Below are 26,853 nucleotides of genomic sequence, written 5' to 3'. Positions count from 1 at the left end.
GATCAAACGTCCTGGCCTGTAGAGCGCCAACACACACACATACACACACGCGCACACACACACACACACTGAGTTTTATATAAGTACTAGCCGCCTTTGGCGACCAGCCGGTTCGCCAATCTTAATGTTCGTTAAAATTTTAATAATGAAATATTTTATGCAATTCCTACTTTAATAGCTTCTTCATCAAAATATTTTAAAACTTCAAATTTTGATAGTCATAAAATTCACTCATAATATTATAAACGCCTTCAGTCATAACGTAATATATATCTCTCTAATTTTCTGTTAGCTCCCGTAGAATTTATACTTTAAATTAAAGCGAAAAGGATTAATCTGCAATTAATATAATAATATTTTTTACTGAAACAAAGTATTTGTTTGTAATATGATTACTGAAAACAGTCACTGAGCGTTTAAACTTTATGGGAAGTAAAGAATATCTTTCTTAATTTATGTAATATCTCAAGAATTTTTCAACAAAATTTTCTTTGATTCATCATGAACAGGTCGATTAATTAACAATGTTTAATTTTGAATGCATCAAACACTAAGAAAATAAAACGAATCGTTTAAAGTAATCGGTTGAAAACAGGTTTAAAAAAAACTACTTAAAAAATGATGTACTTAAAACTATAAGCATATGCAAAAGATATATAACTAACATAAATACAATGTAATTACAAAAGCATGCAACTCACCTAAAAATAATTTAAATCAAAACCGCATCCGTTGATAATGGTTGTCATGTCAACAATCAGAACACAATGCGCATGCGTGAATTTTCAACGCCAGTTACGGTAACGCAAATGCGTGAACGCCAGTTGGGTTAACGCTATTCAGATTAGAAATTTTTAATTTCCTTTATTCTGTTTTATTTTAATTCAAAAGTACTTCTGAGTGAATCTGAAGGATCGATTAATTAACAATGTTTAATTTTAAATGCATCAAACATTAAGAAAATAAACAGAATCGTTTGAAATAATCAGCCGAAAAATCTTAAGCCTAACCGTATTAGCGTGGGAAAAAAAAACTGAAGCCTTACTCATTTGGCGGTGGGGAAAATTAAAAGATTTATTGGCGGGCAAGTTAGTTTTTAATTAATAATTAAAATTCTAATTAAAAATTCAAAAAAAGTGACCCCAGGTGCACATTCCCGATCTCCAAGGTATACATGTACCAAATTTGGTAGCTGTAGGTCAAACGGTCTGGCCTGTAGAGCGCCAACACACACACACACACATTGAGCTTTATATAAGTATAGATAGATGAACGTTTACTTATGATCCTGCAGTTAGTGTAAGACATTAAATGCTGTGTTAAACTGCGGTAACGTGCACAAAAAATTTAAATCTCCACAATTATTATGAATACAAGTGAAAGAATTTCTTCTGCAGATATCATACATCTTTTATTATATAAAACTAACTTGCTCATAATATTTTATAAAATTATGGATGCACTGTCATGAAATTTTCTATATTCTCTACAAAAATGTTACATATAATATGATAATACAAATATCGTTAATAATGAGTGAGAATACATATACATTAGTAAATATTTTTGTAATAATTTAATAAACTTTGAAAATTTGGGCAATAAAATAAAATCTCTTACAAACCACGAGAAGAAATATATATATATGAATGTTATTAGCAAAAGCATCATATATTATCTAAGTAAAGGCTAGACTCATATTTGTTAAAATTAATGTGAAACTAAGAATGAGAAAAATCATTGGCAATTATTGCACAGTTGTACGTCAAATAGTGTTCAAATTATTTGAAATAAGAATGAGTTTCAATCGGCTACATTAAAGTGACCCAATGTTATCTGTTATTATGATACTTCTTATCTACGAACAATGGATGTAAACACACAAGTAAAAAAAAACATACAAGTGCAATATTTCACATCAAAATAGACAAAGTGTAGAAGAAACAAACTCTAAATGAAAGTATTATTCAAATTATGCTTAAAAATTTATTTTAAAATTCAATAAAATTAAAGAAAGAATTGCATGGCAACAAAATATTCATAGTTGAAAACTCTCTCTCTCTGAATTTCAAGATGGATTGTAAAAATTAACTTAGTGCGGTAATATTTTCGCAAATTATCGCCAAAACATAATGTTTTGCTTAATTTTCCATTTATATACTCCACGGACATATTAACTTTAATTACTAGTAAAGAAAATAATTTAAGTACATATAGAGCATAATCAGTTGATAAGCTTAAAAATAAATGACTCAAATACTGATAAGTTTTTATCTACCGTCATATTCAAATTACCTATGTCAGATACAGTGTTTGTAACGGTTGGCCATCTGTACTTTTGAAAATCAAAACACATGCGAACACTTCCACTAATTTAATGGCACCATGCTCCGAATTGACGATAAAACCTTAACGTTCGCAGTGGAAAAATCAAGATGCACGACAGTGAGGGACCTCACACGAAGAGAGAACTTCATGTGAATATCTCCATTGAACAACACTACTCTTATCTTCTGGCAGGGCAATTGTGCCTTTTCTAGCAGGTTGGAAATTGAGAAATAAATTAGCTACATTTAAGATAAAATTTTATTTTTAATCTTCAACAATATGAGGGGAAAGATCTAAGATTTTTCGTTCTCATTTTTATCTCTCTACACTTAATGCAGAAACCTTCAAATTTTTTTTACTATGCAAGTTTCTTACTCAAATTTCTCTCTGACATTTGCAGTTGAATAATGAACGTTCGAAAATATATTAGTTAATTAGCAAAGTCAGATATATCTTATAAATATAAACGAATCATGCGAGTAGTATTTGATAAAACTAAATTTTCTAGCTTCTGTATGTACAGTAAGATGGAAAAAGCTCAATGCAACATCGGGTTGATGTAAATATTCTCAGATGGGATATTCTTGCTCATCATACATTACTATTAATTCACAAAAAAAGTAACTATTGTTTAGAAAAAGCTAATGAAGCAATTAGAATTTCCGTAAAATGAAGTGAATGAAAAGAACTGGGAATTAATTTCGTTAAAAATAAAAGTAATAAGCTCAGAAATTATAAGCAGTAAGAACTTAATTGGGATGAAAGATGACTCTGACAGAACTCGTGAAAAGAAATACAAAGTATACATTTCATAGAAAAATTCCCTAACCGTAAGTTCAAAAAGGTTCCCAATCGTAGCCAAAGGAAGAAGATTCCAACCGGATGTTCTGTGTTCCCTTAATCTGAACTTCATTCTCAGAGACACCTTCGAAAGTTTTAGACTTTGTTCTTTTTTAGTACAAGAATACGTGATATCTTGAAGCTGTCAGGCCTACAGAAATTGTAAATATTATTCACGAGATCCCATTCGTTGCCTGTTCAAACAATGACCTACAACAATAAAGAACATGAAAATCTAATATTTTGCAAAAAGTTATGGCTTTGCATATATTTCTAGTAACCCCAAATTTCCTCAAAACAACATGCTAATCGAAGCATCAATGAAAACTGCAAAAGCATGCATTAAGAAATCTTGAGATACGTATATTGCACTGCTGAGCTTTCAAATTACTATTTTAGAGAATGGATTTCGCCTTTCAAAATTGATTGTGACTAGAAGGATAAATACTACTGTTCCTCTTGCCAAAATACAGTTACAGCCTCACTCAGTGAACAAGAAAATTTTCGAATCTAAAGAGACAAGCGAATGGGAGGCTAGAAAAAGAAAATATGACCAACACCACCGTATTGGAAATATGGATGAGTTAGATCAAAGTCAGAACGTCTGAATTATTCACAGGAAGGTAGCAGATAAAGTTCTACAGAAAATACCTTACTAAAGATCATGTCTAGTTCAGTTTGACAAGCGTATCTATAGAAGGAGCCTAATATTACCTAATTCCTGAAAGTGCCGTAGTTTTTCGCCAGATTTCCATCCAGAATCCCAACTAGACGACTTTAATATCACAAGACATCAATACTCCCCTGACGATACCCATTTAGGATGTTCTGCCTTAATACCAGTGTCATGCCATCTTTTCTCTTAATACATATGTCATCTGGAGTGGCAGGACTGTCAGATCTCCCTAAAAGCTTAGGAACATAACCTATAAATTGTAAAGAAAAAGTGATGCTCTATAAGTAAAGCCTTTGAAGCTTGTCATGTCGTGAGCTGTAACCTTGGCTTGTCTGTAACTCTAATGAGTTTTGTATAAGTTGTCGATGCTTGTAACTTGTTTATTATTATTTTGCGCTTTAATAAGCCGTTAAATGTTCTATAGCTGTTTATATCAATATAACGCCTTCAAAACATCTGCAAACAGCGCAATTAAGTTTATGAGAAATAATAAAGGCGCCCGAAATCTCTGCGACTCTGGTTGTTCAAGTGTTTTATGTTCCGCATGGACTCTTCTATCAACACTCCTTTGCTTCCGAGATTAGATAAAAATTACCTGTTTATGTGAATGTCAATGATAATTTAGTTTGTGATATGATGGTGAATTGCATTTAAGCTGTAAACATAACAGTTTAGTTAATTTCTTTCTTTCTTTTTTTTTTTCCAAGTGCCCATAATATCCCAAGTTTCCGTGCTTGTTGTCAGCTATTGGCAAATATTTCTGGTTATCAGCACACGAGGAAAGCTTGGCGGAAGGAAGCATTTGAGTTACTTCTGGATCCATCTTTTTTTCAGATGAAATCTTCATGTATTGGGTATTGGCGATCGATTATCGATCATCTAATGACGCATGATAAAACAACCTTCAGAGATTTTATGTGTGAGTTATTGATATTTTAACAGAAATTTTTGTTTTGCATTTTTTTTTATTCTTATTTCAGTTTATAGAGTGTAAATGTTTAGAAGAATTTTCTATAACAGTACAAACGTTTATGTTTCCATAATGTATAGTAATGTCTTTCAGAAAAGTTACAGACTTGTCTTGTTTTATGTTTATAATTGATGGTTATTTTATGTTGTTTGGTAATTTGAGTATTGTTAATACATTTGAGATTCTGCGCAACTGTATCGGTCAAATAATTTATGAATTCAAGAAAAAAATATTACACATGAAATATTGGATCATAGTTTATCTTAAAATGCAGTGGGAATTTCTTAATGTGATCGTGGTTAAAGTTATCATTCGCTTCATAAAATCAAAATACTCTGGTTATCGAATGGTCACATTAAGAAATCCTCTGGCTACCGGACGAGATATTCAAATGTGCATAAAAATATTTGTTTAAGATCGTCACGGCGTCGTTTAATGTTATCAGCTTTGAAGTTTTGAAGTAAAGAATTGACTGATCCTTCATTTTCAACCAGACCTTGACCAAACTGACATTCGTGAAATGTTTTACTCCAATTGTAAGGAAATATCTGGGAGTCATTTCCCCATGGTATTAGGTTTTTATTCTTTTATCTGGATAAAAACCTTTTGAATTGGTTTAAAAGCTGTTTATTTTAAATCTAAATAGTTTATCTAAATATTTAAAACCTGTTATGTTTGGGTTAAAATCTGAACCGGCATAAACCACTGCCCCCCATTTTTCAAAAGAAAAATGTATTTTAAAAAAATAATCTGATTTGAGTGTTGAAGATAAAATTCGAACTTTTAAAAGCATGAAACCTAAACTGAATAAACACAAAACTGCGGCTGTTGAAAAGTTCTAGCCTCATCTTTGTAAAATTTTGAAAAATCGCAATAAATGTTTATGATTCCGACGGGGATAATTTGTTTGAAGAAAAACTTCCAATTAAAGACGAATTGAGACAAACTCTTAGTATTGCGAAACGCATCCTTCAACGAAGTTTAGAAAGCGATACAAGTGCAGTGTGGTCGTAATTAAAGTAACCCTATTCAGACCCTTCTAGAACAAATTCTGCCTACCGGATTTTGATGAAACTTGGTATATCCATTATATGGACCATGGGGGAAAGATTTCTACAATGAAAAAAAAGTTCAAATTTTGACCACCAGATGACATTTTTTAAAGATTTCATATACAAATTAGTCAAACCTATAAAGGACCTGCAGTCAGAGCCCAAAAATCATTCTGCGTGCTTTTGTCATTGTTAATTATGCCCTTACAGAAGAAAGATCGAGCATTTCTGGTAAAAATTTTTTATCAAAACGACAGCAATAACTGCACTGCTTGAATATAGTCGTTTAACCCTTTAGCCGTCCGTCCTCTGCTGTCCGGGAAAATTTCTCCCTAGCTGTCCTCTGTTTTTCACCGCATTAGAATAAACAAAAACAAAAGCTATAATAAGCATTTACAAAGCGTGTTAAACGTTTAAAAGTTTTAAATGTAAAAGAACGCTTGACGCACGTTACGGCTGACCTGAAGAAGTTTCACTTGAACGCACCAGACGCGTTACGGACAACGAAGAGGTTAAAAGAATCGCGAAAAGGGTCCATTTCGAATAATGGTTTAAAGAAATTGATTATGAAATTTGAAGAGACTGGAGACTTGGGTGTTCTGCCAATAAGAGACCGGTAACCGGGTGCGAATGAAACTGTCGAAGAAGTCGCTACTTCTATGGTTGAAAGAGCCTCCAATTCCAGCTATTCTTCAATAAGTGCTCGAGTGGTATCACGTGACCTGGTAATTCCGTGATCGATAGTAAGAAAAATTCTGCAATCCGTTTTAAAATGTTATCCGTATAAGATTTACGTGGTGCAAATAGTGCAATCTCAAAACCTCCAAACACGCTATAAATTTGCTTGCCGATTTTTAGCGAAAATGTAAATTGACGACGCGTGGCCTTGGCAAATTATATGGTCAGATGAGGTGAACTTTTCTTTAGATAGAGTTGTGAATAATCAAAACTGCCGCATATGGGATGCTTCACCACCTATAGTCTGTGTATTTTCTGTAGGCGGTTCAAGGTCACGTTTTCTACCGCGTTACTGGTACCAGACAACCAATAACGAGGTAAAAAATGTGACCTTGACCCGCCTACAGGAAATACACAGACTATAATGTCCTGCACCAACAACCACTGCATTTTGATTACATAACTGCATGGTGTGGATTTACAGATAGTTTTATCCTCGGAACGTTTTTCTTTGAAACTCTCATTCCTCAATGTCTTAAAACGAGCTCTGTCACGAGTGCACGGTAAAGTGAACTTCATCGACAGCGGACCGTTCCTGTTTTACAGGAATGGCAATGTTTTTCGACCACTGTCTTCATGCAAGATGGAGCAGCGACACCCCTCGTTGGACGCCAAGTCAAAGATCTGAACTTTGAGAATCAAGTCAAAGAATCGAACCTTGTCGAGAATCTTATAATATCCAGAGCTTTTCCGGATGCCTGGTCTCCTCATTCACCCGACTTAAATTCCTGTGATTTCTGGTTCTGGGGATTACTAAAAGACCGCGTTTATGGAGGAGGAACTAGGAATTTACCTGAGATGAAAGCCAGCATTACATGCCGTGCTGCTGAAATCACTCGAGAGTTTCTTCGCGGTACCAATGGACACGCTATAATGGGCTTTCAACCCGTGATTGATGTCAGTGGAGCACATGTTGAGCACATTCTGTAACTGGATAAATTTTAATGATTCTGACAGATTTTTTTGTCCTTCTTAAAGCGCCGTTATGGCCCCAATGGTCAAAATCTGAACTTTTTTTTTTTTTTTTTTTTAATAACAGAAATATTTTTTCCATGGTCCATATGACGTATATACCAAGTTTCATCAAAATTCGAAAGCCGGAACTTGTTCTAGAAGGGTCTGAATAGGGTCACTTTAATTAGAACCATCCTGTACGAATAATATATAATTGAATGTTAAAGGACAGTTGTCGACAATTAATTAATGTTTGTTTTAATTTAAGATAAATTATGGATTGCCCTGAAGTTAGTGTCTTCCCTATTTTTCCTTGATGTAATTAAAATATAGTGGATTTTACCCAATTCACTTAGTGTTGCAAATCGATAAATGTTATCGAGATTTTTAAATTCCTAAGTGATCTTATTATGTCACAGCTACTGTGTAATTGTCTGCATTTCCTATTTCTTGTAAAAACTTACTAAATGCTTAAATAAATATTCAATAAATAAGTTTGTAACGATATACAAAAGCAAGCATATATATATATATATATATATATATATATATATATATATATATATATATATATATATATATATATATATATATATATATAATATAGTCTATTCAAAGAAATATAGAACAACATTCGGGATAAAATGTCCTGAAATTTTAAGAAAACGACTTTTAAAATTGTAATAAATATTAATGATGTTAGTTCGTCCGTTTTTTCGTTTTCATCCGGGGAAGCATTTTGTATAACAGCACTCCAACATGAAATTCGATATTAACTCTAATGAAATGGTACTATATCAAAGTTTTCTCATTTCTCTTTCAAAAATATTTTATGTTTGTTCCAAGAAAAATTATAAAAAATATTGTTTAAGTATTTATATTTCATATTCGTTTGTAGCAATATCATGATTATAAAAATAAAGTAATCCATATTTCGGTCTTTTCTCATTTTAATTTTTCACTCTCAGCTCGGGTATCAGTTGCTCAGTCTGGCTCACTGAATTTGTTCAGCAGCAAAGAACAAGAATATGAGCAAAGAGCTCAACTGCTTAAACGGTTGGCTTTCGTGATTTTTTGCAGTGAAATCGACCAGTATCAAAAGTATATGCCTGATATTCAAGGTACGTTTTTTTTTACTTATACGATATAACAGTATTTTTTCATGTATATTATACAGATGTGTTCAGATGAATACTATATAGGAAGTGTCATCTTTAAGAATATTTGATAAATACAGGGTTATCAAGAAATAAGTTACCCACTTCAGAGGGCTCTAAAATGCGTTATATTGATCCAAATAAGATAACATTTGAACTACAGATTATTGAGATGATGCGCTTTACATTTATTAAATAAAAAAAATTAGTACAAAAATTCACCGTTAGGTGGAGTTTTAATACCAATAAAACCATTTAATATGGCTTATAATTGTTAAATAAAGTAAAATTAAAATTGATCAATATGTCCTCCTTCATTTTCAACAATATGCTTTACTCGGAGAACCATATTTTCTATAGATGACCGGAATGAATCTGCCGGAATATTATACTCTGTTTCACCCTAACTTGGCAGTAGTGTATATTCTAGGCTAGCCGAATCGCAGTCGTTGTCAGGGGAACTGGGTTACTTTAAAGTACAAAGTTACTAAAAATGCAGATCGCTGGCGAAACTTTATCTCGCAAATTTTTCGCCAAATAGTAAATATTTATTTACTTTATTATATTATCACTTTTTCGGAGAATTAATTGTTTCCTTATTTTCATTATTTCTTCAATATTATTGATACATTATTTTAATAAATCATTAATGTTATTTCATTTCGTTTCATAGTTTCTCAAAAGAAAACCCTAAATCTTTCAATATTCTGTAAAGCGTAGTTCGGCTAATGCTTTTCGAAAAGATATCTGTATCATCGTTCACATCTTTTAAAGCTTTATCTAATGTTGGGATCTCGTTTCTACGAAAAAATGCATGGATTTTTCGTCAAATACAGGATAATGTAAAATCATCATATTTTACAAGACTTGAATGTTTACCTACTGAGCCTGGTCGTTTCTTTCCATGGGTACTTAAAGGACTGGATACCTTTATTTTATTTTTCAAAAGGAAAACTGTTCATTGCGAAACACCTGTAAGATGCGAAACTTTATCGACTATTTGATAGAATCTTGAGGGTTTTCTCGGAGTCGAGAATGAACATTTAATATGTTTCTGCATGCTGCACTTTTTGTTGGTTTCACTCATCTTGAAGGTGTGCACAGCGTAGTCGGTGATAACTTTCTCTTTTTCAGACATTTTAGTAGTGAATAGAAATGTCGAATCGAATAAATATTCAACAATCAAAACTAATAACTACTAATGTGACTAATAGTATCAAAAATATCACCTGGTAAAAAAGCGAGAATAAAGTACGATCGATGATAATAGTTGCGAACTGAATGAAGCTGAGTTGGCGGAGACGTAAAAGAAAAGCGCGCCAAATATTTGACCTTGAAGACCGGTTCTAGCCAAAGTGGAATTCATTATGTCAATCTTTTAGTTTTATTCGTTCGCTTTATTTACAAAATACTTAACAGATAAGCACTTCTAACTTGAGAATAATTTTAAATACATACTGATAACAAAAAGATTTCTGTAATTTATGATATTATTTGATAAATTTCTGCGCATTTTAACTATTTTAAAGTCGGAATTGATGGGGAATTCTTTCCCAACGCGGAGCGTCACATTTTCTACCTTTTACAATACTGCCAAGTTAGGATGAAACAGAGTATAAGAATATGACGCCGAATGTTGTTCTTCAGATTTGGTAGAGATAATGGCCTTTGACGGTAAATATTGTCCTTCAAATAACCCCACAACCAAAAGTCGCAAGGGGTGATGTCCGCGTGGAGGATGCTTCCGTGAAATGCTGTGTTAACAATCACTTTACACGACGATCAATATGAGGTGGTGCACCATCCTACATGAAAATGATGTCTTGAAGGCATCCACTCTGTAGAAGAGTTGGGATTATCCCTCAGTTGGGCAAAATCCCTCAGCATATCATGGTACCGTTGTCCTGTGAAGGAACAGGTGTGGATTCCATTTGAAGTTATCTCTTCAAAGGAATACGGTCCAATGATAAAGGTAGCTATAAAACCTCACCATACTGTCATATTTTCAGGATGCAAGGGTTGCTCCTGGATAACGTGAGGGTTTTCCTCTTCCAAAATTCGACAATTGTGGGTGTTAACTTGCCCATTGAGGCAAAAGTGGGCCTCATCACTTCACAGAATGTTCCATGGTAAAATTGTGTCAACCACCATTCGAACAGGGAACTGAAGTACAAAAGTTTTACGGCCTCTATATCCCCGTCCTACAACAAGTGCACAGACTTGATTTTGTAGGATAAAAATGCAAAATCTGCCGTACGATTTTTCGTATAGTTGAATACAGCATATCCAGAACATGGGAAACAACTGGGAAACTCACACTATTATGGGGCGACTGACTGCTGGCTTCAACGAGCGCGGTCGCAACATTTTTGACGCAGGAAGACGGGATCCCCCCCCCCGTCCTCTACCTGGGAGAATGCCAAGTTGTCCATTTTTTTCAAATTTCTTCATCATTCTGCGTAGGGCACCTGTATACATTGGACCTCTTCGTATCTGCTTTATACGACAAAATTCCTTTAGAGCTCCAACTGAGTTTTGTTGGTTCTGGTAGAATAATTTCACCAGTTTCCTTTTTTTCTTGTAACGTAGGTATGACGAACAGAGAAGAAACTAATGTTCGTGCAGAATCTGCCATCTTTTTATCCAAAGAAAACTGGTAATAGACATGCGCTGTAACGCAAATTATGTTTCACATTTTCAATATATGCAAATAAATGCCATTTGTGTTGCAGCGCCATCTATTGGCGAATTTTTGTACTAAATTTTTTAATTAATAAATATAAAGCGCATCATCTGAATAATTTGTAGTTCAAATTTTATCTTATTTGGATCAATAGAACGTATTTTAGAGCCGTCTGAAATAAGTAACTTATTTCTTGCTAACTCTGTATTTTGTATAACACTGCATTTTGAACTTCTATCAGTTGTATCTGTTTAAACCCAATAATACTTTTGATTCAATAAAATTTGGTGAAATTGCATTTTTTATTAAAAGTTTATTACTTAATTCAAACTATTGTTTATTTGTTAACTTTTATGTGCTGCTACCTTTGATGGATATTTTTAACATTTAGTCGTGTATTTAAGTACAGCCGCGCTTAAAATTTTCACTGTAGATAATATCCATGTTATATTGCAACATTAAATAAATTCAAACTTGCATCCAAGAAAGCAAGATAGCGAGAACTAGACTCGTGCATTCCTTGCCTTTTTAAAGTTTTATCCACTTAACAATATATGTAAGACAAATTCTACTTTATTATTATTATTATTTCTATAATTTGTTCTCAGATCTCATGGATGTTTCAAAAATGGAAGATTTGCAGGAGAGCGATTTCATGTTTTGTAAAAATCTGTTTTCGAAGGTTTGAAAGAGAAAACATTTTTAAATGAAAATTCTTGTAATTGTATGGTTTAAGAAAGGGATGGTAAATGAAATTTTTAATAGGAACTATCCATAAAATTCCTTCAATATATCTTTCTGTCTCATCTGAATGCAATTATTTTAAAGTTTGGGAGGATTTCCGAGCTCTACATTTTCTGAAGTACAGCATGAACAAATATAAGCCTTTTTTTTAAATTTTTGTTATTTATTAATTTTTAATGATTATCTTTAATATATTTGAAATTTTCTTGCATGTTATGGGTTGTTTTTTCTTATGTTTCAGAACGACTGACAGAAAGTTTAAGAATGTCGCATGTTCCAATTGTTCAAGCTCATATCTTTTTCTGTTTCCGTGTGCTTTTAGTTCGTATGTCTCCTCATCATGTGACATCACTATGGCCCGTCATTATCACTGAAATGGTAATTTAAGTCTTGGAAGTTTTATTTCTTTGTAGAATTTTTCGATAGTGCTAAATTATGCATAAAATATTCTCCTAGTTTACCACGCAAAATTTAGGGAAATGCTCGCATGAATTTTCTTGCTAAAATATGCTGACGAAATTAATAGATTGTTAAGGTAGGGGAATCAAGTCTATCATCACGTATCAAAACAGAAATATGCTTCTGCTGTAAAAGAGCTTTCTAACAAAGTGATGAAATCGAATTTTGCAATATAAAATGCTAGTGGTAGAATGTCTTTGAAAAGATATGCCCGAAATCTTAAATTAGTGAAGAAAATGATCATCTATTTCACATAACTACTTTGATTTCATCAAAATAATTGTTACTCCGTATCTGAGATACATTAATTAATATAAAGCAGTCTCATATCATAAAACTCTCAGTTTATCAAATATAATTAGAGTAAAATATTATTTATAGTTTTCTCATTTATACATCGTATCCGTGTTATGTTGTTTCCTGACAGTCACGATTCATTTGTAATTGCTGTGATAAAAAAGCAATTCGTTTCTACTGCGCACAAATTCAAAAACTTCGTTTCGACGTAGAAAAAGAATGGAATGTTCTGATAGCGGCGATCATTTTTGCGGAATTTGTGAACTGGGATAACTATATCATTACTTCGAAATTAATTTACTGTTGATGAATGAGAAGAAAAATTGGTTTTCTGGTGGTAACATAAAAGGTGACGAAAGAATGTGAAGAGATCCTATTTTTCTTTAAAGACTCAATAGCCCTGAATGAAAACTTAGAACTTATTATGCTTGTCAAAACACTTCTGAAAAAACATTCAGTGAATTTAAATTGGACTCATCATTGCTGTATTTAATACTCAGACAACATATCGTCAAATGGACAATATACGATATAACGCTTTTTTTTCCCTTCATATTATTGCTGTTAAAATGTAAGCTTGCATGCACTTAAATCATATAAAATAAGAATTGTATAATTTGTACTCGTGCCGTGAAGATAGGATTTTCTCACTCTCATGAAAAAAATTTCTAATTTTAAAATTTAATTATTGTTTTCAATACTATGTAGTATTATACTAGTAATATCTTCAGAAACTTTGAAATTAAAACTTTTATATCAATTTACATTAACATTATTATTTTTTTATATACTGTAGATTGAATGTTAAAATTTCTTTTATACGTCTTTTCATTTATATGTTGTTTTACATCAATCCCTTCAAAAGCATATAAACGGCGCATTGCTGTGTATACAAAATGTTGACCATAGTTAATCAAAATCGCTAGATATAGGAGCTAAACCATTATAATTTATTGCCTTCATAAACTTTTATACAATTTGATTCAGAACTCATATGTCTGAATGTCATGGATAGTAGAGCATACTGTGATAATTCCTTTTTCATGAATATACATGAGAGCGATAATGAAACTCAAGCACACGAAATGGAACATGAATTGTGTACTTGTGCAGGGGGAAGACAGAACCGGGAAATCAGGGATTTCAGAGAAAAGTCGTATAATTTTATTGATCTGGAAAAGTAGGAAAATTCATAAAAATATCTAAAAATCGGGAAAACATGCGTGCGACAGCATTTCACCTCAAGCACACGCACGATCGGCGATTTCATGTTATCTTTTCTCTATATCCGAAGCCTAATATCACCAAAACGAGCATAGCAAAAGCAACCCAGGGTGTCTTTCTTTCAAGGATATGGCGACTTTTTGAAATTTCATTATCACGAGAAGAGTGATAAGCTAATGAATGTTGCTAACAGCAACTCTAATTAAATTTCTGAAAAATCGGTTTTCACTTGTCAAAAAACAAAACGTCGAATAAATTTTGCTTCAATTTGTTCTCAACTCAAAGCCTTGCAATGATGTCATATTTTTATTAAGATTAGCTGTACTTGGCCACCCGTTGCTGTGGCACAGTCTGATTAAATGCAAAAGAAAGAAAAGAGAAAGCACATGTTTCAAATATGATTAATTTTACAATGCTTGTGGTTGTACAATATTTTTGTAGTCCAGTTGTCTGTGCACTTATAGAGATTATCTGGTTTGCCGACTCTAGAACACTCAACATATAATTGTAAATGTGAGAAGAATCCATATCTAGAATTAAGCCGTACAGTTCTGAAGATTAGCCCAAAACTTTGTTGATGGTGATTGCTAACGCCATTCGAATTGGAAATTGCATTTTCTTAAATTGAAATGGTATATATGTTGGAATAACAAGAATGCGAAGAATGAGGATATATTCACCATTGAAAGGTCATTTCAAGATAGTTACTTCTCTGACGTTTGTTCATTAATTACTGCAAGCCACTGTCGTTGCAAAGCTTTGGTTCATAATTAACACGCCGATTTTCAATTGTATTATGTGCGACAGCATTCCTGGCAGATTGAGTGAATTCAAAAGCTCTGTTTGGTAATTAACTGCTTCATCCGCTTCCAGAATAATGTCGATGGACTTAAATGTAATTGCCTTAATTTGAATTTTAAACTAAATAATACTGTTAAGCTCCTAAATGTCTTTGTTCCTGGTCGAAAGAATAGCTCGCTCGCGCAGCCAATTGTTATTCTTGTAATTGGTTTAGATATTAGGAAATACTTTTTCAAATAATTCTTCTTTTGATACACCAAATGATGGCAATGAAATTCGTCCTAAGGTCAGATCAACCGGTAACATTCCGCTCTCAATTTCTGGCAATTGATATGAGAATATCTCTGAAAATCAATCGTTTTGCAGATAGACACGCATATTTATAGTTAATTACAACGTCTTTACGCGTGGCAATCAATTGTTTCATCCGTTGGTGCCAATCAAGGAATTGCAGGCAATGTTTGCTTGAAATCTTCTGCAAGCAATGTTAATGCGTTCCTATATGATCTGATGTTTCTATGCAAATCTTGCGATGATCGATGAAAAGCCTCGGGCGAATTTTTATGCACTGTACATTATCCCAAACAATAAATTTTAATTTCTGCAATACTTTTCACATTCCGAATGCTTTGAAAATGTTGCAAGAGGGAGTTTCAATGAATTGCATGCTCTCTAGAAATTTCAAAGCGACATTATGGTAGCAATTCGAACATTATGGTTTCCTTCCGGCATTATGGTAGCAATAGCGCAGATATTCAAGACGCAAGACCTAAGGCTGTATCATTTTGGAATGAAATTGCTGCCAGAATCAATCCAATTAGGAATGTTTTATCAGTTTCTCCTGGCGCATCTAAAAAGATTTCTCCAGCCCTCTTATTGACAATTTATATTATTTGACGGTAAATGTATTTTTTGTGAAGCATTTCCTTAGGAATATTTGATCGCATAAGACAGATCATCCGTATTGTATTTGTTCATAACACATTTTTACATCGAAGAAGCAGTAGCAGATCGATTCGTAATAGGATTTCCATTTGATTGAGATTTTTGTCCGCGATTTCTAGGTACAAATCATCATCGCTTCGTTGTAGATTTCTGCTATGAAATCCATGTTCATACTTGAATTTTCCTTGCGTATTCAACGGAAAATATTTTTGATCATGTGTTATTTATATTTCACCCATTACTCTGTAGGAAGTGATGGAGAGCAGGCGGTCAATATGATAGCAAACAATGCACCAGTTTGATTTGGATGTATTGTACATGTCATTAATGCATATCCCAGTGTTGGTCGTTTTCCAGTAAATTCAGAGCTAGCATTGTAACACCCTTAATAATTCTCAATTAATGGAAAGATGCTGGACATAGCACATTTATTAACAGCATGCGAAGAAAGAAGCATTCATCTTGATTGGTATACCTGGTGTACAATCTTTTTATCGTAGTTTCTATGAATCTGCTAGATAGTCCGTCGACTCGCTATCCTCATTTGCTTCGTAGTAAAGGTAAATATGGAACAGACCATCAATTATCTACTTCAGTAAATCATTTCGCATTTCTGCGGTTGCCATCTTCTACTGATCTTAATTTGTATAAAGAATATCGATGGTTTCCTGTAACTTTATTAGATACTTATGCTCGATAGGTGCCTTGAGCATAAGTATCTAATACAGTATGCATTTTTTGACTATCATGCATGGTGAAATTGGATTCAGTGTACAACAAGATACACGTATCGTATTTTTCGTCTCAATGTCATGCAAATCCTTATCGACCTCGCCATCGAGTATTTCAACGCATATTACATCGTCAATTTCGTTCGAAGTGATTTTGTTTTAGAACCAGATTTGTATATGTGCGTATAGCATTTCTTTCTTTTGCCATTTTGTGAGTGCACGAAATGAGCGCTATGATAAAACTCACCGCTCAATTCCAACGAAATGTGACGCGAAATAATCAAATCGAAATTTGTGAAAATTCAATTTAACTGTGCAGTCGGAATTGCTGAAATAGAGGCGTAAAACGTATGTAATAACGTAAAATATAGCGTATGTTTATGTTGCTTTTACTTCCAGCAGTGCCACTGTTTAAGGGGACGCCATCTGTTGAATTCCATTATCAAAGAAAAGTTTTTTAAAAAACATGTTTTTATTTGTTAGATGCGACACCTATGTAATAAGTGTATAAAGAAAACTATATTCGAATGTAATATTGTATCAAAACTTCAAAGCAATTGGTAAAGAATATTCGGAGATTACCGATTTTGAAGAAACGAACATTTACATTTTTATTGACATAGATGATAATGATGCTTTCGCCTGGCAGCTCTATTGTTGAGAAAGGATTTTCGATCAGTAAAGATTATAAATAATCTTTATATGAGAGAATATGAAAGACAAAAAGGTTCATTGCAAAAAAAAAAAAAAAAAAAAAGTTTTTGCCAGCATTCAAGCAAATTGTAGTATAAGTAATTTTAAAGTGTAAAAACAATCGATTTTAAGTGTTAAGAATTCTTGAGCCAAATATGAAGAGTACAAAAAAGAAAAAGGATGGAAAGGAAATTTGGAAAAAGAAAGGGAAGCAGATTATCAGCTCAAAGAATTAAAAGAAAAAAAAAATCACGAGGCATCTCAAAAAGAGACTTTAAGAATTGAGGAAAAAATTGCAAGTCTCAAAATTTTGCAAAAATAAAGTTTTAATTAAAAAAAATTTTTTAATGCATATAAAGTAGGACTGGTTGTTTTAAATCAAACATTTTTGAGTAGTACTCTAATAATTGATACTTCAATTTTGAAATTATTGATTATTATTTGTAATTTTTTTTATATTTTGATTGTAATAGTAAGCATTTTGTTATTTGACAATTGAATTATTATCTTTAAATTATCATTTTACATCTAGTATTATTTGTAATAAAATTAAATTAAAATACTTTTATTCATTTATAAAAGCATAAGTTTTTGATTAGAGGATGTAATTTCTTGTGATTTGATAAAGAAGAAAAATTCAAAGTATTATTTAGTATTTCCTTTTCTTTAAATCTTAGGTAAAATATATATTATTAATTGTTTATAATCATACTTTCTTTATATTTATGCTACAACATGCAAATCTGGTGTTTATGCAAAAAGCACTAACTAGTTATTGAACTGTTATAAAATTTTGAACAAAGATCACATGAACTTTTACTGTTAAAATAATTTAATTTGTGTTTCATAGAGAAATTTTAATGTGTCCTAGAATTCTTATGTAGTTTTAGAAGCGAAGTATTTTATTAAAATTTCCATTATTTTTTTTTCCCATATAAGAAACATAATATGCTGTTTCAATGGTTTTTTTATGATGTTCATTTCATTTTTAAAATGAAATTTTATGGAAATATGTATATATTTTTCATTTTAAATAAATCATAACACTTTTTTTAATATTGTACATTTGTATTGTACACATACAATGATTCTGAATTGGAAGAAAACCAGAAAATTAATATAATTTACTGCTGTAAGTTAGGGAAATGTTGCTAGTTTGGTGAGGGAAAAGTCGGAAATGTTTTTCACAGTTCCTGTAGCACCCTGTTGCAGCAACATTGTGATAATTGCAGCTGTAACAAGTAATTAAGCAAACTGATTTCGGACATTCTCATAAGAAGTAATAGTGGCTCTGTGAATTGTTTGATTGCATTAGTAAATGGACTAGTCCATAGCGAAATTTTGGGACTTCAAAAGCAGCAGCCAAATAATTACATATGTCTACCGTCACTAAACTTTTTGTCCAACATATAATCCTTTCAGAATGGTGATTTGACCGATTACTGTAATTATTGTTCTAAAGGACTTACTGAAGATACTGGCAGTAAACAATTAATATTTCTTTTCGTGCTTATTTCTTGTATGAATGTGCCCATATATTCTCATAATAAAAATATTTAATCTACTTCACCACCCTTTAGAATGTGCGCCACCTTCCATCATTTCATTTATTATTTAAATGACGTTTCATCAATGCGCACTAAATGGTGTTGAGCTCATGTGCATGACATTCTGTGTTGGGTCTTATGCAACCCAGACTTTTAATGTCGATTGAAATAATACTTTAATCATCTACTATTTGATTTCTCCTCTTGATTACAATTTTTTACATGCGATTAGCACATTGTTTCATATTTAATTCCATACAATCATGAATTATCAGTAATAATGGTTAAGATGCTATTGATTCAAACATCTTGTAAACCTTTAAATACATGTATGATTTATTAACTGTAACAAATGCATAATTTCAAACATTATGGAAAGATGCTGTAAAAATCGGTCAGAAGTTTAATTCTTAAAAGCTCACTTCACCCTTTTTATATGCTATCAAAATACCAATTCTTGTGCATTATAGCTCTTTTTCCTTGAATGTGAGTCTTTAATCGTTTGCATATTGTATATTTTTTAGATATAAAGTTTATTATGATTACAAAAATAGCAATAATACTTTTCCCCCCAGGTTCAGGTTTTTACACAGATAGAATATGATTTATGTGCAGATAGCGAAGAATTCAGGTAGTAATTTTTTGTTAGTATATTTTTATATTGTAGTGTTAATATTACATTAATATGCTTTTGTTATGTATTTCATTTATCCATATTCTTAGAAGATAAAATATTATCTTTGCATAATTTACCATTAAATAATATTCGATCATAGAGTAAAGTACTTCTTTCTTCTTTTTTCAGTAATTTAAAAAGTATTTTTTTTTCCCTCCTTAAGATGGAACAATTGAAAGATTTACTGCAAAAAGTAGATAGCTCCAATTTTTCAAATTTTCGGAAAACCATAAAAAATAAAAGTTTTAAATAATATTTTTTAAATAATAATTTTTAAATAATAAGCAAATATTCTTTTCGATAAATTTACTTAATTGTTCTTACATATTTGAAAAGTGTTTTTATTCAAAATTGCATCTTATCGATGATGTGGCACACGTGTGATTATTGGAGCTACTTTCTTGCCTCAAAATGTGTGCTTTATTTAGCTTTAAGTAAATGATTTCACCAAAAAAAAATGTAACTACTAATTTATTTAGAGAAATTTCCAATTCAAATACGAGTACATTTTGACTTAAGAAACAGAAAATTATATTTTTCAATCATCACATTTCCCTTCAATAAATCTGGCTCATCTGTTTCTTTTATTGGGTTGCAGTCCATTGTACACTACATATCATTTAGTTACTCGTATTTCCAAGCTAATTTTATTGCATATATTTTGCGGTCTTAAGTTGTAAGAAGTGGAAGTATACTATGTAAGGATAGTACAATAAATCAAAGCACTCACAAACTGGAATTGCCTATTTTTTCTATCAAATACTTCAATTGCATACTAGATGGGTGTTTGATTTCGGTAAGTTCAATGGTTTAGATAAAGTTAATTTTGGGGACTTACGATTATATATATATATATATATATATATATATATATATATATATATATATATATATATATATATATATATATATAATGCCTTGCAGGTCAGAGTAAGTTTTGCCATGTGTTTTTATATGTAACGCACACATATACATAGTGTGGGGGGTGAGAAATAATATTGCTTATAGGTTGATAGGCACTTCAAATATTGTTTGTGAGTGCCCCTGCTTTTTCAAGATCGAAATAGAAAAGTTGTAACTGAATACTGTTATGTATAAAAATTTAATTTGTACTTTTATAAAAAAAATCTAGTTCTTAAACATATTGTATAGCATATAATTTTCAAGAGACCAGAATTATTTTAATTTCAGTTTAGATTATTTAGAGAGTTTTGTCTATAAAATTGTTCTTTCACTGTGTGTTTTGTTTAATTATATAACTTATTCGATGCCTAATAACAGTTTATACACTGTAGCCAAAATTCTTGACATTCAAAACAGCATATTGCATATTCTATGAATCGGTAACATTTTCTCCGACAACTTTTAAAAGCAATTACTATTAGCCATTTTTTTTTTGGCATTCTTACATATACTTTTGGCAACTAAGATATTCTAGAGTCTATATATTTATAGTTTTTCTACAGAATTTAATGTGGATACAGGGGATAGTTTTCAGATATCAGTGAGTAAGAGTTGCATTATGATTTTCTTGTTTTATCAGAGGCACTGCAATGAGTGTAAGTTCATTTGGTATATTTGGAAAAATAGGAGCTATGAATTTGTCTTATTAATGAAAGAGATAGAGAAGAGAGCAGAAGGAATTTACATGAAATGTCATTCTTTTTTTATGGTTTTGATAACTTTTTCTGAGTTAAGACTTAGTTAAATAAAAAGTCTTGACTGATTTTTAATTATTTTTTACTCTAGTAATTACTTTAAGAGATGCTATGCTTCATACATTACTGTTTATGGGAAATGGGTAGAAAATGCTTCAATGTATTTTTCTTTTTTCAATATTTGTATTATTCGATTGTTTTTCCTATTAGCCAGTCTCTGTTCTTTAAAGCATTTTAAATTGTGATAAAAAAAAAACGTTTTTGCATTACAACATATATTTTTTTTAATTTAATGAACTCAGTAAAATTTTTCCCCGTAATTAACTAGTGTGACGAACAGTTCTGCATCATTGCGGACGTGCTTAAATAATTAGGCCATTCGCGTTCATGCTATTTTTATCATTTGATTGGCTATAGAAAATTTACAGAATGGAGCTAGAGAGTACAAACATCAGGCTCAAGAGTTATGCGACTGAACAATTTAAAAAAACACCCAGTTTATCGCCTTTTGAGATTAAGATAGAACAAATGTCGTGCCCCGGTTCGAAACCCACGGCATTCTGTTTGGCGCATGCATGCATTCAATTAAATAATCGTACATCGCCGCTCATTAGTAAATGAAGGTCACGTAGAAGCTCTAATATCGACATGTTACAAGCGTGCAGTACTTTAGCAACCTAATAATGTTTCAACATTTTTTTTAGATATGAAACTGTAGAGAGAGAGAGAGAGAGCTGATGCTATTATAATGTAACTACAATTCAGAAAAAAAAATATACTTATGCAAATATCAGGACCAGGAAGTTATAGGTTACACGTGGGCTCTAAATGTTTAGAGTCAACACGGGTTGTTCAGTGCAATTTAAAAAGGACGGAAGTCTGGCTTCTAGACATTTATTGCAAATGAAAATGATATCATGCATCCAAAGTGGCTACAAAGAATATTCAGAACGACTTTAGGTGAGGTAGAATAATCAGAAAACTGAAAGAAGGGAGTAGTTTGACAAGTGTTGCCGTAGGGTTTGTAATTGATTAAAATGTTGTTTCACACTCTTGGAAAACATTCTAAACTACTGGTACGACTGTAAGAAAGGCTGGTGGTGGAGGATAGGAAAACAAAGGCAACTGCTGACCTATATATCGACCCACAGGTGAAAAAACCGAAACCAGGTAACGGGTAATATTGCTCAGCTACTCCATACGACAACCGGGCGATTGTGGCTAACTTTGACGATTGTTTTTTGTGGCTAAATAATTAAATAAAAGTGGTCTATTCACCCGGTATCCGGAACGGTGCATAACATTGATAGGATCCCATCACAACACCGTTTACAATGGTGCTTAAAAAAAACTAGTCAGCTCTTCAATGTATTCATGCCCTCTTTACCATTAAGAATTATTTTAATCTCACAAGAGATTCTCGATACCATTTGGTAAGAGAGCGATAGGGACCCGTTTTTTATCCCACTAACACCAAGGAAAGAGATCTTTGGGATGATCCTGATGTGTTTGGAAAAATGGAGCTCCGCATATTCGAAAGAGATTCAGTGATCAGAGATCCTTACTGTGATGCGAACTTTTCCTCCCCATATTGATCAGTTCCAAGATGGCATAGATCTAGGCTTCGTGTTTATGGAAAATGACTCTAAAGAGTGTTAATGAAAACAGTTTCTTGCTATTCAGGAGCTTTTGGAAACTGAAGATATTCGTCGATTAGATTGCCTAGCTTTCCAGACATTTGCTTGGTTCCTGGTTTAAATCCCATTGAACGTCCTTATGATGTTTTGTGGTGACGTCTGGTGGCATAATTGTATCCTTCGGAGGCCAACCGACAGCTGACTCGTATGCTGATTGAGAAATGGAATAAAATTATCCAATAATTCTTACCTCAAAAATTGCTGAATTATGATGTTGCAAAATTTATCTTCGTGTGTGAAACAGTGACACAGTCATTAACACACTGAGCTTCCTCGGCTCAGTTAGAATCGATGTAGTCGCTTTAATTTCGCTTGCAGATGAGATGCCTAAACCTTTATTTTGTAATGTTGGCTCATTTACTTCATGTAAATATTAATTTTTATTAATTGTAATTACTGTCACTAATTGTAGCTGTATCTCTCCAAGCCTGAAATATTCTTGCTGCTTCATCTATTGTGAATAAAAAGATGCGAGATTGAGTTCTGCATATATAATGTCTCAAGTGAAGATTAGCGACCTTTGTTTTCGTTCTAATTTAGCTTACAAGTTTCTTTCATTAACTTAATCTACGTGTCAGTTTGGTGGAGACGCCGAGTATGTCAGAAGAGTTACACATAAGTCGATGAGTACAAGGACAAAGTTTGGCATGTCATCGGATCCAACAAGAGGTCCGAGAACAATTCCCGATTCAAAAGAAACGACGCCCAAAAAGGCCTATTGATACCACTTCCTCTCCTATTAGCGTTGCACCAGTACCGATCTTGATGCACCAGCTACTCAGAAATCTCTGTATTTTTTTTTTTTTTTCCTTAGACGACCAATGGACGCTAGCAAATGGCTGGTGGACTTTCAATGAATAACCACCTATAGCCATTGGAATGATTCGTTATATACCTATTTAACGTCATTTCTCATCTCTCCGGAATAACTCTACAGTGGTTCGACAACATTGAGGACATTTTCAATTATTGAACTACGTTCAAGAATTCCTTGGAAAATGGGTTTTATCAGGCAGACGACATACGACACCAAGCTGAGAGACTTTTACTCACATGATCACAGCAAATTCGATAGACTTCTGAATGTATGTATCTTCTGTATGTACTCTGCGACAAAGTTAATCCTTCTATATCAGAAGAGAGAAAGTGGCCCAACTTATGAAGGGCATAGTGGAGGACAGTTGGTAAGTTTTCAAAAGGATGCCGTGAGATAGAACGTCATTGAAGAATAGGTATCACTCGAACAAGAATTAAGAGATTATCTAATGTTTCGGCAGTAATATAATATGTGAAAATGTAAGAGAAGAACGTCTTACTTGAAATGCAATACTACATGAATGATAAACCAAGGCGTGAAGCCAAAACTAGCGCCATTCCAACACATAAAACAGACCTGTGGGAAACTGGCAGCAATATGCCTCTCTGTTACCACTGTGGAATCCGAGGATATGTTTTCAGATGCTATATAGAAAAACGCAAATATTCACAGTTGCAGCCATACGAATATTCAAAATCCCCCCCCCCCCGAGATACAAACACCGAATCCACACAAAACTTTGATGATGACTGCTAAGTTAAAGAAGGGCACCACCCCTATCCCAGTAAATGGCCCTCGCTGATTCGGGTGTCGATTACTCCGTTATATCTGAAAAATTACGCCTGCATTTGAATGTTCTTATGTATACAGAAACTGAACCCAGATTGAAAATAGTGCATGGAAAAACCTGCAGCCACCTCAGGGCGATGTACATTAAAAGTAAGCTTGAGTGGAACCTTTTGAATTTCTAGTTTCCGCAGTGCCGTCCTTCAAAGGATACTTGAATGAGACTTTTTCCGTTGCACTAATCTGTCTGAGTTTGTGGAAGTGAAGAGCCTCAACTTACAGAAATTCTTTCAGACAACCCAACTCATTCCGAAGGGAATAAATATAGTATTCTTAACGCCAGTAGAAAACGACGCAATCTGTTCCTTGAGAAGGGAAGATCGAGAAGGTTCTAAGGAGCTCAAGGCCAGGGAAAGAATGATTCAGAAAAAATTTAAAGGAGTTTTAGATGCTAAGTTCTATAGAGAGAGAAGAACTGTTGAATTTATTGGAAGAATTTAGTAACATTTTCTACAATAATAGAAAATTGAAGAAATCCCAGTGCAATGCTGTTAAACATAAGGTTAATATAGGTTGCAGCGCCCCAATTAAGTAGAGATCTTATCATTTATCTACCTCTGAAAAATGTACGATTGAATGCGAAGTGCAACGAATGCTGAAAGGAGACGCGATACAGCTATAAGATAGAACATTGTCATCTCCAGTCCTATTTGTGAAAAAGAAGAATGGCACTTTTGTGTTGATTATAGAAGGCTAAACATAATCACCAAGAAAGACGTTTAACCGCTGCTACGCATCGATGACGCTTTAGACTGGTAGGCGATGCAAAATTCTTCTTTATGATAGATTTAAAGTCAGGTTTCTGCCAATTAGAAAGGGATGATAAAGATAAGATTGCCTTTGTGATGTTAGATGGTTTTTGTGAATTTAAAGATGCCATTTGGATTATACATTGCCCTGATTACATTTGAATGGTAACCAAGGCACAGTACTGCGAGACCTGAAATGGAATATCTGTCTTTGCTATCTCGATGACATCGTCGTGTATGCAATGAACGCTGCTTTCTCCTAAGAGAAAAAAAATATAGCGAAACTTATCACCGTGTATGAAAATATGGCTCAGTTAGTAGCATGCTTAGATTCTGTGACTCATTCGGAAGCGACAGATCATCGGTTCATATCCGACTGTTTGCGAGATGCCTACTATTTGTTTTGTAATGTAATGCTGTCTTTTGTTTCTTTCTTCTAAATTTATTGTTATCGTTACTAACTGTAACTGTATCTTTCCAAGTCTGGAAAGTTCTAGATGCTGTTTCTACTGTGCATAGCGTGATAGATGATTGAGTTCTGTATATATAAAGTCTCAAGTTAAGATTAGTGGGTTTTGTTTTCATTCTTGCTTAGTTTGCAAGCTTCTCTAGCTAATGTCATCTACGTGACAATATTATTTTGAATATGAACAGACGGTGCCATATAACGATTGTAGATAGCGGAAGAAATAGCTTTTACTAAAGGACATTTGTTTGTTGTTCTCCTTCTTGACCAAACAGTGTTTTTCACCACCGTCATTCCACGAATAAAACCTCTTTTCTGCTTCGTTCCGTGGTATATTCTTCCTATTCATTTATTTCCTCCAAACTTTTTTCACTCTTTAAATTCTACATTGTGCTATTCTAATATGAATTTGATGTCAGATTTAGTATTTGAGGAATTACAGCAAAATCAGAAAAGTTGCTTAAGTTTTGTTCGCCGATTTATAATTACTTGATATTACGTTTATATATATTATGTTTAAGAAATAGAGTTTTGCATATTTTGTTTTATAATAATTATGTATGTGATTTCAATTTGTTTATTTGTTCTTTGTTGATTATTCAAAAATTTTTGAATTCAAGATTTTATATATGTAATTTGCTTTAGTAAATTATTATAAACATATATTCAGAAGGTATAAATATTCTTTGTATTATCAAACAGTTATTTGGTTTTTATTAACTAATTATATTGGATATAACTTTATAAAAACTATTATTTTCTTCGTGATATTCTATGACTAATAAAAATCAGAATGAGAAGTATTTTATTTCTAAATATTGAATTGTGCTAAATTATGTATTTTGAAAAAAAGGAGTTTATTTTTAAGTACTAATACTTATGTAATCTTTCATTCCATTTGTATGTGCATCTTTATATTTGCTTCTTTTCGCCTTTTTACTTCAAGAATTGCAGTTTATTGTGCACTGTTTCATATTTTGCTTTTTTTATTATGTAAAATTTATTAGAAGCTTTTAGTTCATGAAAGAAAAGCAATTTTCAATAATTGCTTTGCAAACTACTTTGAAATAGAACATTCGGGACCAAATTTGGGGGGCGCGAGGAT

General features: G+C 32.6%; 1 protein-coding gene across 3 annotated transcripts in view; it reads left to right on the top strand.

The window, feature by feature from the left end:
- The window catches only part of LOC129959090 (protein dopey-1-like), a 213,554-nt gene that overhangs the window by 162,473 nt on the left and 24,228 nt on the right, over positions 1-26,853 (top strand). For all 3 annotated transcript variants that reach the window (XM_056071898.1, XM_056071899.1, XM_056071897.1), the window contains exons 24-27: positions 4,552-4,763; positions 8,527-8,679; positions 12,384-12,520; positions 19,415-19,470. In XM_056071898.1, the coding sequence (XP_055927873.1) occupies positions 4,552-4,763; positions 8,527-8,679; positions 12,384-12,520; positions 19,415-19,470 (558 nt within the window). The remainder of the gene's footprint in view (positions 1-4,551; positions 4,764-8,526; positions 8,680-12,383; positions 12,521-19,414; positions 19,471-26,853) is intronic.

This window comes from Argiope bruennichi, chromosome X1 (genome assembly GCF_947563725.1).
Source record: "Argiope bruennichi chromosome X1, qqArgBrue1.1, whole genome shotgun sequence".
NCBI lineage: Eukaryota > Metazoa > Arthropoda > Arachnida > Araneae > Araneidae > Argiope > Argiope bruennichi.
Note: the sequence above shows the minus strand (reverse complement) of the source record. Positions and strands in the feature narration are given on the sequence as shown.